Source organism: Eleutherodactylus coqui, chromosome 2 (genome assembly GCF_035609145.1).
Source record: "Eleutherodactylus coqui strain aEleCoq1 chromosome 2, aEleCoq1.hap1, whole genome shotgun sequence".
Classification (NCBI taxonomy): domain Eukaryota; kingdom Metazoa; phylum Chordata; class Amphibia; order Anura; family Eleutherodactylidae; genus Eleutherodactylus; species Eleutherodactylus coqui.
In genome coordinates, this window is record NC_089838.1 from 77,347,987 (window position 1) to 77,361,215 (window position 13,229).

The following is a 13,229-nucleotide window of genomic DNA, read 5'->3' on the forward strand; positions in this document are numbered from 1 at the left end:
TATGCTTTATAAGGCCCCCTGCACACGGGCGGAAATTCTGTGGTGGGACGTCTGCATAGGATTGCATTACAAAACACAATCCTATGCAGACGTCCGCGATTTGTCTGCGTGGAAAACAAGTCACGGCCTGCTCTATTTCTGTGCAGGTCTGAGGACCCGCATTGAGGTTGCTGTATTCTGTGATTATACGGTGTCCAAAAAGCACTGATATTGTCTAGTTTTACAGGAAGGTGTGTCAATTCATGTAATAAGGTCTCTAGGTATCTTACCCTAACACCATGCTGAGCTCCTTCACATGAACTCTGGTTTGCCCTTTAAGATATTCAGAAAGCATTCTGCTCTTGAAGTAGAGCTCTTGCAGTCGGTCTTCCAGATGCATGATGCACTAATGGAGAGGATTAAAAAAACGTATATAATTAGTTTTATTACAACGGCAAAGCAGCCCTGCAAGCTCCAATTCTGACACCACAGCTGTAATAGAGTTTAAGAAATTGTCGCAAAAAGTTTTCACAGACAAGTTAGAGTGGCTTTACATAGGTAGATAGTCGCCCGAGTAATTAATCAAAAGAGTAATTGCGGGAGACAGTCATGCCGTGTAAACACAGGACCCAAGAGGAAAAGTGAGTGAGAATCGCTCACTTGTTGGAGTTGCTTGGCTTTCAGCCCACCTAAAAAACAAGTGAAGGTAGGCGGCTGGAAATTCTCTCCAGCGTGCTCCCCCTCCATTAATTGAGCAATCATTAACTCCTGTGAGCGATAAATCCTGCGCCCGCTGTTGGGTGGTAGTCCAGTGTAAAAGTGCATTTACACCACAAAGATGATCACTCATGATCGCTCAAAAGTTGGCTTCTGAGTGATCATTTTGCATAAACTACTATCTGGTACTAATGTCTATTAGTACCAATTAGTAGCAGGTGAGCCAAGGGTAGCTGTAATCAGAGAACAGACCACCCGCTGTTCCTTGATTACATTCCTTCTGTTTTGCCAGCAGGGCTGACAGCTGAGAAAATGCAATCATCCTGTAATCAGCGCTCCCCGGGCAGAACACAGCGTGCGGTCCTGCTTATCAGCTGTTCTGCCGAACAATAGTTTTCAAGCATAACTGAAAATCAGCGTTCGGCAGAAAACTGAAAGATGGGCACATGTACACCCAACGATTATAGCTCAAAAGATGGCTTTTGAGCGATAATCGTGTCTGAATGGGCCTTAAAGCCACCCCTAACTTAAGAGAACAATAGCGTTTTAATGGGTTATCTTCACATAACAAAATCCCTTATAAAGTGCAATTAAAAGTTATTATAAGGTGTCAAATGTCATGTCAAACCTTGCTGCATCTGTACATGTGTCGTACTCCAATATTGGCTCACATGCACAAAGAGGAATCCATTAAGAAGGAAGTTATATGTAAAAACCTTAAGAAGCTCCAACTGCACTTTACAGGCTTTACACTTAACTATTCCCCATCCCAAATAGGGAAAGAAATGGCATAAAAGTGTACTTACGAAGTTTGCTGATAAGTTGTGTTTATAAAGCTGGAGAGTGGAATGAAGAAGGCTGGAGATCAGGCTGGATACCAGCACCTCCTTGCCTAACTTGTTATCAGTTGTCCTCCTCTGACTACTGGCCACTTGTACCGACCATTTATCCACGTCTGCAATAATGCAGACAGCCTCTGCAATGGGTTCATCCAAAACTGGATGCTGTGGGGGGGAAAAAAGTCTAAGTGAATTAACCAGCGACAGTACACATTCATCAGTCTTTAACCCCTTAACACTCCAAGACCTACATTTACGTCCTGGGCATACGGGGTTCGTACACGAACAACTGCAATCAGCGTGTACCCATGTTGTGGCTGTAAACCCTTTAAATCCCACTGTCAGCAGCATTTAAATGCCCAAGTTCAGTATTCCAAGGGTCCTAAACGACCCCTGGCAATGAGATCGCAAGGTGCCTTTTTCAGTTGCCATGGCAGTCAGGGGCCTTTTGAAGGCTCCCAGGGCTGATTGTATTCTACCATGTTCTGACTGCCTGTCAAAATGTGGTATAACGCAGTACTATGGTATTGCATTATACTTGATAAGCAATCAAAAATTCAAATCATCGGATGGGACGAAAAAGAAAAAAAAGAAACAAAAAAAACAAAAAACAAAAAATAATTTAATAAACAAACAAACAAAAAAAACAAAACACAAGAGACACACATTATTTGGTATCGCTGTAAGAAATGTAAAGTTACAGTGTTTGAATATGGCAGAAGAAAATAATCAGAAAATAAAATCTTTGGAAAAAAAATAACTTTTTAAAAGTGGTACAGCAAAAAATATATAAAATTTGCCATCGTCGTAATCAAACCAGCCCATAGAATAAAGTTGTAATGTCATTTTTGCAGCCGTGTGGGCTGCAGCGGTCACCCAACTTCAGCTGTCACAAGAAACACCGGGACCCCAGCAGGGCCGCAGCGCTGGGTCCCAGCGGAGGGGTACGCACAGCTCAGTTTGTTATTTTGCTTCAATGAACCCTATTGAAGGGATGTTGTCTGGTAACCAGACAACCCCTTTTAGGCACCCATAAGAATAAAAGGTCCCAGAGACTAGTTTTCCTGCTGGATTTTGAAGGAAAAACCCCTCATATACCCAGCTCTTCACCTTCTTACCCAGAACCCAATAAGTGTGCCTTATATACCTGTACAGCGTGCGACAAGTCTGACATCAGGCACTGCCTTAACTTCTCCTCACTTCCTATTCCTTGCAGAACAAAGTCTGGTACGTAGGACGAGCAATAGCCGCCTAACAGAGATCTCCCAAAGTTAGCAATGTTGGGCTTTACAGAGTTGACTTCCACCAGTTTGGATCTGAAAAACGAGAAAACATTCACAAAAGATGTTGGAAGAAAGAAGTACACAAAGTCCTGCACAGAACTAGTACAGTACAGAAATGGCCAACATAGGTCATTTCCCCACAACGTAGACAAAACCCGACTGCCGGGTCACCACTAGAAAGTGTCCCCGACACCTATGACCTGCTCTGAAGAATCCCAGTGCCTACTGAATTATGACAATTGACAGTTGGCACAATGCTTCTTGTCATAACTTAGTAAATACTAAGTGATATCTTGATGACAGTCATGTTCAATGTGGTCACTAAAGCCTACAATAATCATAGCTCACAGATTAAGATAGGACCAGGTTGATATGTGCAGCAGCTTCCTTACTGCCAGTGCACGCGCGGGCATTGCCTGGGCGCTGATATGAGGCGGAGTACATTTGGTCAGTGCACCATCCCTATACAGACGCTACAATGGAGATTGCAGCTCGAGAGTAGGAGTGAGGGACACAATATTGTATACTAAAGGGGAGAGGGGGCACTGCTGTAACTACTGGGGAGCTATATTGTGGGGTGGTGATGCAGTAAAGCAGACTGAAACGCTGTGATTGGTTGCTATGGGCAAGAAAGACAGTTTTTCTGTATAAAAGCAGTAATAAATCTGCCCCTTAACTGCAGGGCACAGAGTGTAGTCAGAGTGCTGGTCATGTGACCTTGTGGCTGGAAGAAAGGTGCAGATTATACAGCCTGGAGGGGGCAAACTACAGACTGGATTCCAGATGTATACCTATAACAGAAGACTATAATGTGTGCCATTACCGTACATAGGCATACATAACTCCTAATCCCCCACAGACCCCCATTATGTAACATACCACAAACAGAAGACTACACTTTCCTATGCAGTTAAAAAACAGGTATGCCAATGCACATGCTGCTGTGTATATACCAAGAAAGTGCCCAGATAAATGGGGTCCTATGGATATATTCTGAACATTTCCCAGCACACAGACCAACAGAAATGAAGTGTCAACACAGCCTAAAATCGGTTTAGAACTGCCGTTCACTCTCTGAACCTGTGGTGCCATACTTGGAAATGTTTTCATGCTTCAGTGTAGATCCACTGCACTATGACATCTTGCAATGTAGTTGCAACAAGACAACATAAATTTGCAGTTTAGTAACAGATGCGGCTTCTAAAAATCTAGACATACTTTACACTCTTTCTCCCAGAAATGCTATGGCAGTAGCGATATAATTTGAGTCAGGAAGGCTATCGTTTCTCCTTAGAGAGAGCATCTGTGAGGAGACTTATAAGGCCAGCCATGCTCCTCTGGGAAATATGCAAATAGAAGATGGAACACTGCCCTTACAGCACCATCTATTGGAAGGCAGCATTCCTGCAAGTCAATGTCAGACTTTTTAAATGAGCCCCCTAATTTTGACTGGGAATTGTAAGCCAAAGCCAGAATAACTATACACAGACTGTTTCAGGGTGATTGCTCCTCATGAGTGTGCAGTAGGTTTCTGGCTTGGCTAGTGAGAGGCCTATAGATGTGGGTCAGGAAGGGTATGAGTTTCTAGAAGGTGTGTGAGGAGGCTTAGAGGGTCAAGCATCCTTCCTGACCCAGAAGCCTACTGCACACTGATGATTGGCAATCACCCTGAAACAGTTGTCAGTGTATGGCTATTCTGGTTTTAGCTTACAATTCCCAGTCGTTATTATGAGGCTTGTTTAACAAGTCTAATATTGACTTGCAGGAACGCTACCTTCCAATAGGTGGCGCTGCAGAGGTATTGTTCCATCATTCCTTTTGAAAAATTTCAGTGCAACAGAGGAATTATGGGAAATAAAATTCACAAAGTATTAATAGAAAATGTATAAGAAAACGTAGACTCAGCATTTCTTCCTCTCTGTGGTCTCTCTCATATGAAGGCATTGCCTAAATAAGTAGGTAATGGACATCAACTAGATGTATACAAAAGTGCTCACCCTGGAAACTGTATTTCCTCCTCTTCTATCCACTCTTCATGCTCAGCCCCGTAATAATTAATACTCGGTGCGAGAAGCTCATGGCCTGCATCCTCACTTTCGCTGTCACCCAGGGCGCTATCTGAACTCTCATTCCTCGGAATGTCCCAGTCAGCGCCCACCACAACTTTATTTTCAGATTTCTCTTTATCCCCATGGGGGATAGATACAGAGACTGCGTCTCTTTGGTCCTGCTCAGCGCAGCAGTTTTTGCATAAATTCGGAAGCACTGAATTTGTTACACCAGAAGATGGTTTATCTGTTTCACAAAGTTTGTTTAAGCACCCCAAGTCACTGTCATGATCAGATGTTTTTGTACCCCCTTTTGGAATTTCATCAATGACCTTAACTTCAATAGAACCATCATCTGGAAAATACTCATCAAACATGCTAATGTTCTCAGGATGAAATGGATTCCAGTTTTGGATTTTGCTTGCCACCCGGGAAAGCTTCTCAGGTGACCCACCAGTTTTTTGGTCCTCAGTATTTGGTTTTGCCACACTGAACTGGTGATCGGTAAGCATCCTCTGTTCCTGCACTGGGTTAAGCTGGTGCTTCTGCATCTGGTCTGCTACATTTTGGATTTTCAGCTCTATGTCCGAGTCAGGTGACATAGAATCACCGATCTGAAACTTCACCTTGTTCAAAAGATGGCCAGAGTCACAAGGCATCGCTGCAGACTTGTCGGGAGGTTTCTTCTCAATACTAATTTCATTAGTTCTCGTGCCCTTGATATTCAGGCTTTCATCCTGTAGCTTTTCATTTTCTAACTCCTGAACTGCTGGCTCAAGACTCCCCACTGCCAAGACACATTTGTCTAATGGAGCTGCCCCAATGTTAATGACGGTCTCTATCTTGGCATCCAGACAAGTTCTTGATTTATCCATATAGACTTCAGAAAAACCATCTTCCTCTTGGCAGGATGATTGAGAAACTAATTGACTCCCATCGTTGCTTGCCTCAATTGAAGTCTTTGAACTGTTTTCCTGAAGCGAGTTGTTGGCCAGTTGGTCCATGAGGGGACACTGGCAACACCGACACTTCTTTTCAGAAGTTCTCATTTCCTCTGGATCACTGCTCAGCAGACATCCCTTATTCTTGTGCATCGTGATGAGCACATAGTCCGTCTCCTCTACCTCTCCTTTCTGCAGCATGGTAGTGATGACTGTACCGGGCATAACGATGGCTTCATCTTCCCCACTCTCCAGGAGATGCGTTTCTTGGAGCTCAGAGCACCTTATGAAGTAGGTAAGAAAATAAAGCAACCTCTGCACCAGATCTTGCCTTCTGCCTACAACAACCGTTCGTGATGATCGCACAGGAGACCCGATAGCTCCATATAAATCTCCTAAATGAAGAGAAAACAACAAAATGTTGAGAAACCAATTAGAATGGGATTCTCACTGCCACTTATATAATGCTAATCAGAGGTATCATACAGACCAATCACTACAAAACAATACCCACGGCTTTTAGTACCACCTTTAATGCTGAGGACATCAGAATCTACCCGTCAAGAGGTTACCAATCAAGAGTGCCTAGTGGCTCCTATTTCTCTGCCTGCTTTTTTAATACTTAAAATCAAGAGAACTGAACTTCATTTCAATAAACACCCCCATCAGACTTATCAGTCAATGGTTCCATATTTTCCCCCAGTTCCACAAGTTTGAGGTTTCAGTGTAAGATTTAATTTTTCCCTGTCCTTAGTAAAACTCATAAGCCTTCGCCACCTCCTGCCACTTTCAACTCAACAACATCTCTCAGGTACGATCCTTGCCTCCTCCTCTCCCACTTAGACTACTGCAACATCCTTCTCTATGGCCTCACATCCATTACTCATATTCATCCAATCCAACCTCACGCCTGCTGCCCAGATAATCAACTTTTTCTCCCAGTACTCTTTTGCCTCTCTCCTCAATCATTGCTGAGACACTACTGCAAGAAAAGCTTTAGTTGTTGAACAAATGGAAATTGACAATATACTGGTGACACGCCATACACATAACCAATGCTGTTACAGCATGGTGAGCAGCTGCTGCCAGTCAGCTATATGTAGCGTGGCATCGAGCTACATTGGAATGTGATGATGTACATTACATTTTAAATCAATCATTCTTAAAGATCAACAGCTAACTAAATGGAAAACTGAAATAGTAGACAACACCTTTAAGTAACATAATTCCAGCCTATAGTCATCAGGTGCGTAATCCCAGGAAATGTCACTCCAAGTAGAACATTTTTCTTTATACTAAAAAAAGAACAGTAGGTGGCGGCAAAGCTCAAGTAACACCAGTAAGTGCACTATGCCCACAGACTTCATGTAGTTTAATCCTCCGCGAGAACCCCTTATACATTTTTTTTTACAGCGACATTAATTTGCGGTAACAAGATGAGTTACAAACTGATACAGAGGGATAGAGGACCCTGTTTATGAGGGATTACAGTCTACAAGGGAAGGGGACGGAGACATTTGTGGAGGGTGGAAGGTGCCCATGTTGTTGAGGCAGTAGGGCTACTGTAGGTTGTAGGATTTTCTGAAGAGGTAGGTTTTCAGGTTCTTTTTGAAGCTTTCAAAGGTGGCAGAGAGTCTGATGTGTTGGAGTAACAAGTTCCAAAGTTTAGGTGATTCATGGGAGAAACCCTGGAGACGATTATTGGAGATGAGCGGAGATGGAAGTCTTGAAAGGACCAGAGATTACATGGGAACAGGAATCTGAGATACTAGGTAAGTGATGGAGGGGACAGATTGTGAATGACCTTGTAGGTCATTGACAAGATCATGAATTTGATTCTCTGGATGGTGGATAGCCAGTGAAGAGATGCACGGATGGGAGAGGCAGAAGAGTAAGGGGAGTAGCCAGGAAGTAGAAGTGAGGATGAATTGGGTGGACATGAGTGTTCAATGAGAGGCCCTAAAGAAGGATGTTGCAGTAGTCTAAATGGGAGAGGATGAAGACATGCACCAGCATTTGTTGACTCCGGGTTGAAGATGATTTGTATGTGAGAGAGGTTTATGAGGTAAAAGTGGCAGGAGGTGGAAAAGTTCTTGTATGTGCAGTTTGAAGGGCGGAAAAATTAAATGTTACATTGAGACAGCAGACTCGTGGAACTGGGGAAAGTATGGAGCCATTGACTGTGATAAGTCTGATGGGGGCGTTTAGTGAGATGAAGGAAGATTAGGAGTTCAGTTCACTTTATGATAAGTTTTAGAAAATGGTAAGAAAAGGAGTAGATAGCCAAAAGTCACTCCTGATTCTGTGAACTGTTCTAGGCCAAAGGTGTATATGGAGGAGAATAGGGGTCCTAGCACAGCATATTGATGGACAGCATGAGAAGGTGAGGTGAGGAAGTGGTGTGTGGTGGGCGAGTGGTTCATTAAGTGACAAGTGAGGAGATACAGGAGAGGGCCAAGTTTTTATGATGGAGAATAGAGTTTGTAGCAGGAGGAAGTGACATACTGCGTCGACGGCAGAGGACAGGTCTAGTAGGGGGAGCATGGAGTAATGTTTTGAGACTTTTGCAGTTAGAAGATTGTTGGCAACTTTGTTCCGGGAAGTTTTAGTAGAGCGGTTGGGTCAGAAGTCGGATTGCAGCTGCTTGAATAGCGAGGAGGATGAGAGGTGGGAAGACTGTTCAAGGTGGAGGCGCCATTTCAGTGAGACAGAGCAGTAGCTGCGCAAAGGAGGGATGGGCTCTTGAGGATGGGTGTAATGGTTGCTTGCTTAAAGGATGGAGGGAAGATGCCAGTTGTCAACAAAAGGTTAAAAAAAGCTGGGTTAAGGTTGGCATGAACACGGTGGTAAGATTGGCGAGATGGGATTGGGTCAAGGTGGGGAGCTGCGGTTTTGAGAGTTGTGTGGATAGCTTTTCCTCAGTAAAGGTGGAGAAGCAGGTTGGGAGAGAGAGGACTGAATAGATGTATAGGGGTTGGCAGGGACGGTTAATTGAAGATTTCTCTAATAATTTTGTCCTGGTTTTTGAAGTGTGTGGCAAAGTCCTCAGAGGAAATGAGAAGAGACATAGAAGGGGGTTAAGAGTTAAATCGTTATCTAGGGTTTGGGGATATGAGGGTAGTGAAATAGTCCTGTTCAACTAATCTAAGTGCAGATTTTGAAGTAGAGGACAACTTGTTTGTATGGTGTGAAGTCTTCCTTGGAGTAGATCTTCCTCCAATGCCTTCCTCTTGTGTGTGAGAGGGACGGCTAAGTGGAGAGCTGAAGAAATTGTGATGATGTAGAAAGCAGAGGCTATGATGGTTTTGGAGTCATGATACTGTAGAAAGCAGTAGAAGAGAGTTACATTTGAGATGCCTATAAGGGTGCACTAGTTCCTGGACTGGGGGTGGAGTTGAAGTGAGAAGAGTGTGTAAGTTATTTTTTAGATAGGAGAGTTTACATAGTGAGCAGAGGTGGTTGAAAAGGAGGTCTAGAATGTGTGTTTTTGTAAGTGAGTGCAGAGGGCCACTGTGAGCAGCCAAAGGAGGAAGTCAGCGGTAGGAGTGTGTAGGTAGCCAAATGGCATGAGTTAATGGGGATACTGAAGTTGACTATGATTATGCTGAGGATGACCGTAGAAAGTTTAGGAGCCGTGTAGTGAAGTGGTCAAGAAAGGCAGCGGCAGGGCCTGGTGGTTGATTGGTGGAGGCTACATGTAGGGAGACTAGATGTGGATTGCGTGTACTTCAAAAAAATGGGGAGTATTGGTAAATTGAGGGTCGCCATAGGAGAGTGCTGTGAGGGAGGTTGTGTCAGAGAGGGGTCAGTTATGGGGTAATGAAGCACTTTCAGTGATGGGCAAGGAATTGCGGCTGCTAATTTAAACATTGTGTTTTTTTTTCTCTCTATGATGGAAGTTTTCAGAACAGGATAGCAGAAAATGTGTCTTAGTTATAGTGATTTCCTTCTGATCCAATTCTGCTGTAGGCTTAAGAGATGGGCTTACAGTTGCATCACAACAGACAGAGGTCAGAATAGACCTCCCAGCTTTAATTTGCACAACTTTGATTACATAAGTAATATTATTGGGTGTGAGATAAAAGGGTCTGGACAGAAGTGCAATCTCAGGATATAGTCAGAGATGAAAAGGGATGCGAAATGAAGTGCTAGATGAAAACATTTTGACTATATACACAGCAGGGAAATGGGGAAACACACAGATACCAAAGACAGCAAGGTGTAAATAAGGAATAACAACAAAAGGAAAGCCAAAGTGGAAAATCAAAGAGCGGCAATGCATTTACTATACCATGCTATCAAATAGTATGAATATCATAGTCAGTCTCCCATGTGGCTTCAAGCACTACTATATAGTGTGTCTGTATATAACCAAGATGCTCACACATACAGATCAACCAGCATCCTTTTTTGGCCAAATCTGCCAGCCATTAGGATATTCACTTTTGGCAAAATTAAAAATATAATCCACAAATTAAATCTTCCCTTGAATTCCATTGACTAGCAAATGTGCAAACCAGCAGGAAAGATTTGCTCATCTCTATTCACAATGCAGCCGTCTCTTCTAGCCACATAGTAATTATGTCCATGAAATCTGTGTGCCCACACAACAATTTCTAAGTACACAGCAACATAGGCCTACTCAGTGGTGCCACATAGCAAGTGTGCCCACACACTTCAAAAGAGTTATTCCTACAATTTTACCCAATGAAAGTGCCCAAGTTTGGACCCAAAATTGACCTGCCGATCACATTCAACAATCTGGATCTGGGGCATGCTATTGGCTGGAAGATTCAACCAATCAGCATAGGTATTTGTAAAAAACCTGAATTAGCTGCTCTCTACAATACAGTGTAGTACTACATGTCCTGTACTTCTCTTTATATGTGTCAGAATGAGTTGATCCTTTTGGACGCCAGGCGAGGGCAGCACCATTTTATTTACTGGTGCATGTATGTACTGTACAGACCCTGAAGAAGCTCCTGTCCTCATTATAAAAAAGTGATTTACATCTTACAGCATTAATGGCCTTTATATTTACTTAATCTATATTATTCATCTTCTGCTAATAGTGCTAGGTAAGGGTGGTGAAGTGGGGTGTGTCCACAATTTTATTACAAATGACACTTAAAAATGGTTTTAAATTGACCCTCCCTTTGAAATGTTCTCCACTCTTTCCATTGAGCTGCCTATAGTGGAGGACACGTCAAAGAGAAGGCTGACCCCAGGCTGGCCAAGAAAAGTGGAGGACGCTTCCAGATAATCAGTTCAATACAGGGAGTGGAGGGCAGTTCAAAGAGACCACCGTAATGGCGGTGACAGTAGCAGCGCACCGGCACTTGGAACTTCTTTTACTTGGTGCTGCTTCTAATACAATAGTGGATACCGGCATGATTACACCCTGCTCTCCAGCCCCTATCTATTACTGACAAATTCCCTTTAAAGCTTAGCTTTTCTTTTTCGGTTGGGGGCTTCAGAACAAATATCAAGGTTTTCTATACCGTAATAATTGAAGAAAACATTGTACTACATGTAACATCATACAATGTTCACATGGACAAGTAGAGATCACTGTAAAGTAAGCAGCGTGCAGAATTAAATTGATGGCACAAACTCATTTAGTACATGTGTCCATTAGGGAGGGGTCACAAAAAGCATTTTTTGGAAAAAAAACATTGCAGTTCTCGTTGACGTTTTAAGCAAAAGCCAGAAATACGGAGGTATAAATCCTTCATTTATAATTTCCTATTGCTTTAAAGCTGCATTTCTGGCTTTGGCTTCAAAATGCATTAAATACTTGCCGCAAAATGGTGTTATTTTTCAGAAAAACTGTCTGATTATTTAGATACTTTCACTAACAAAATTCTAAATTAATTCTAAAAAAAATATATATGTTTTCATAGAATATCATCAGGATAAAAGTGACATAGTACGTTAGGCCGCAAAAAGGCATACGTCCATCCAGTTCAGCCTATTTTTCCCCAGAGGAAGGCAAAACCACAATGAGGTAGAAGCCAATTTTCCCCATTCAAGGGAAAAAAATTCCTTCCTGACTCCAATCTGGCAATCTGAATAATCCCCAGACTATTATCTCGGACCCCTCTGGAGTGATAATAGAGTACAACTAGCCACAGGTTTAACGCTCATCAGTGCCGTTATGTAGAACGTACCGAGCTGCGCCCAGAGCGGGTTGTAAGGGTGAGTCTTTGCCAGCATGTCTACACTTTGCGATGAGTGCTTTTCAAGGAAGATTTTAATGGGGGGTTGTCCATTAGGCATCACAGTAGGCACCCAAGCCAGATGGTTCGTGAGGACAGCAGTGATGAGAGCTGGAAGGAACCTGAAATAAGAAACACAAGCTTAAAATACACACAGCATTTACTACAGAAGTCAATGATCCCAATGACTACACTGTGATCTAGGCCATTGCTAACAAATGTGTTCTTAGGAACTCAACACCGACGCTCTTCTCTTTACTCACTGTATTCATGTGTTTACTACCCCAAGGCAAAAATAGCGCTGATTTATGGAGAACGCCCCAGGTTATATTTAGCAGTTCTAATGAAGTCATGAAGGAAATGTATTATTTAATCACATTAGCAAAATGCGATTCTACAAGGACACTATGCAGGAACTTCCTCCTAGGCCCACTAGACTCACCTCTGCATTCTGCATACAAGTGTCACTTATTTTAACCCATTAAGGGCCAAGCACTGTAAATATACAGCCCTTGGTCCTGGGCTTTAATGACTAATAGTAAATATATGATGCAGGATTAAAGCTCCTGCAATCCAGCAAGCGCAGGTGGGGTTCTCCGCTGTCGGACATAGCTGAGGATCCAAAGGAGACAAAAGCAGTTTTTAGCCTTCTCCATTAGAGGCTACATAGCGCTCAGTGAGTGCTACGTGGAGAATGCAGGAAGCAGCATTGCCATTGATATATGGAAACCCCCAGCATGTAAGAGCTGAAGGGTCCTAGGAGACCCCGACCAGCTCTGACAGTGATGACAGTCACTGTAGGGGGATGTTTTTCACTGTAACTGGAGCATCCATAGGAGCCACAGTTACAGGGGAAAACTGTGAAATAAATATTATATAGGAGGTCTTATATGTTGTCATGGGGCACAGATGTTAAAAAAAAAAGTTTAAAAAATTTGAATAAAATTATATATAAATAGAATTATAAAAACAACCCACCACCGACCCCAAACCTAAACGGACACCATATCTGCCCTGTAATCCGAGATTATACAAATTATATATTGAAAAGTTTGACGGAAAAAAAAAATGGGGAACCCATTTCTGTGCTTCATTTTAACGTAAGTATAATTTTAAAGATAAACTATAATTTTTATTTACCATTTGTACACATTACCAATAATAAAATAAAGGGAAAAAATATCAGTGAAAGAAGGTTTTAAAA

At 42.6% G+C, this 13,229-nt stretch overlaps 1 protein-coding gene across 3 annotated transcripts in view; it reads right to left on the reverse strand.

The window, feature by feature from the left end:
- Positions 1-13,229, reverse strand: part of FNIP1 (folliculin interacting protein 1) — a 97,939-nt gene that overhangs the window by 7,325 nt on the left and 77,385 nt on the right. For all 3 annotated transcript variants that reach the window (XM_066591133.1, XM_066591132.1, XM_066591134.1), the window contains 5 exons: positions 11,978-12,147; positions 4,816-6,202; positions 2,683-2,851; positions 1,503-1,700; positions 270-385 (listed from right to left, as the gene is read on the reverse strand). In XM_066591133.1, the coding sequence (XP_066447230.1) occupies positions 270-385; positions 1,503-1,700; positions 2,683-2,851; positions 4,816-6,202; positions 11,978-12,147 (2,040 nt within the window). The remainder of the gene's footprint in view (positions 1-269; positions 386-1,502; positions 1,701-2,682; positions 2,852-4,815; positions 6,203-11,977; positions 12,148-13,229) is intronic.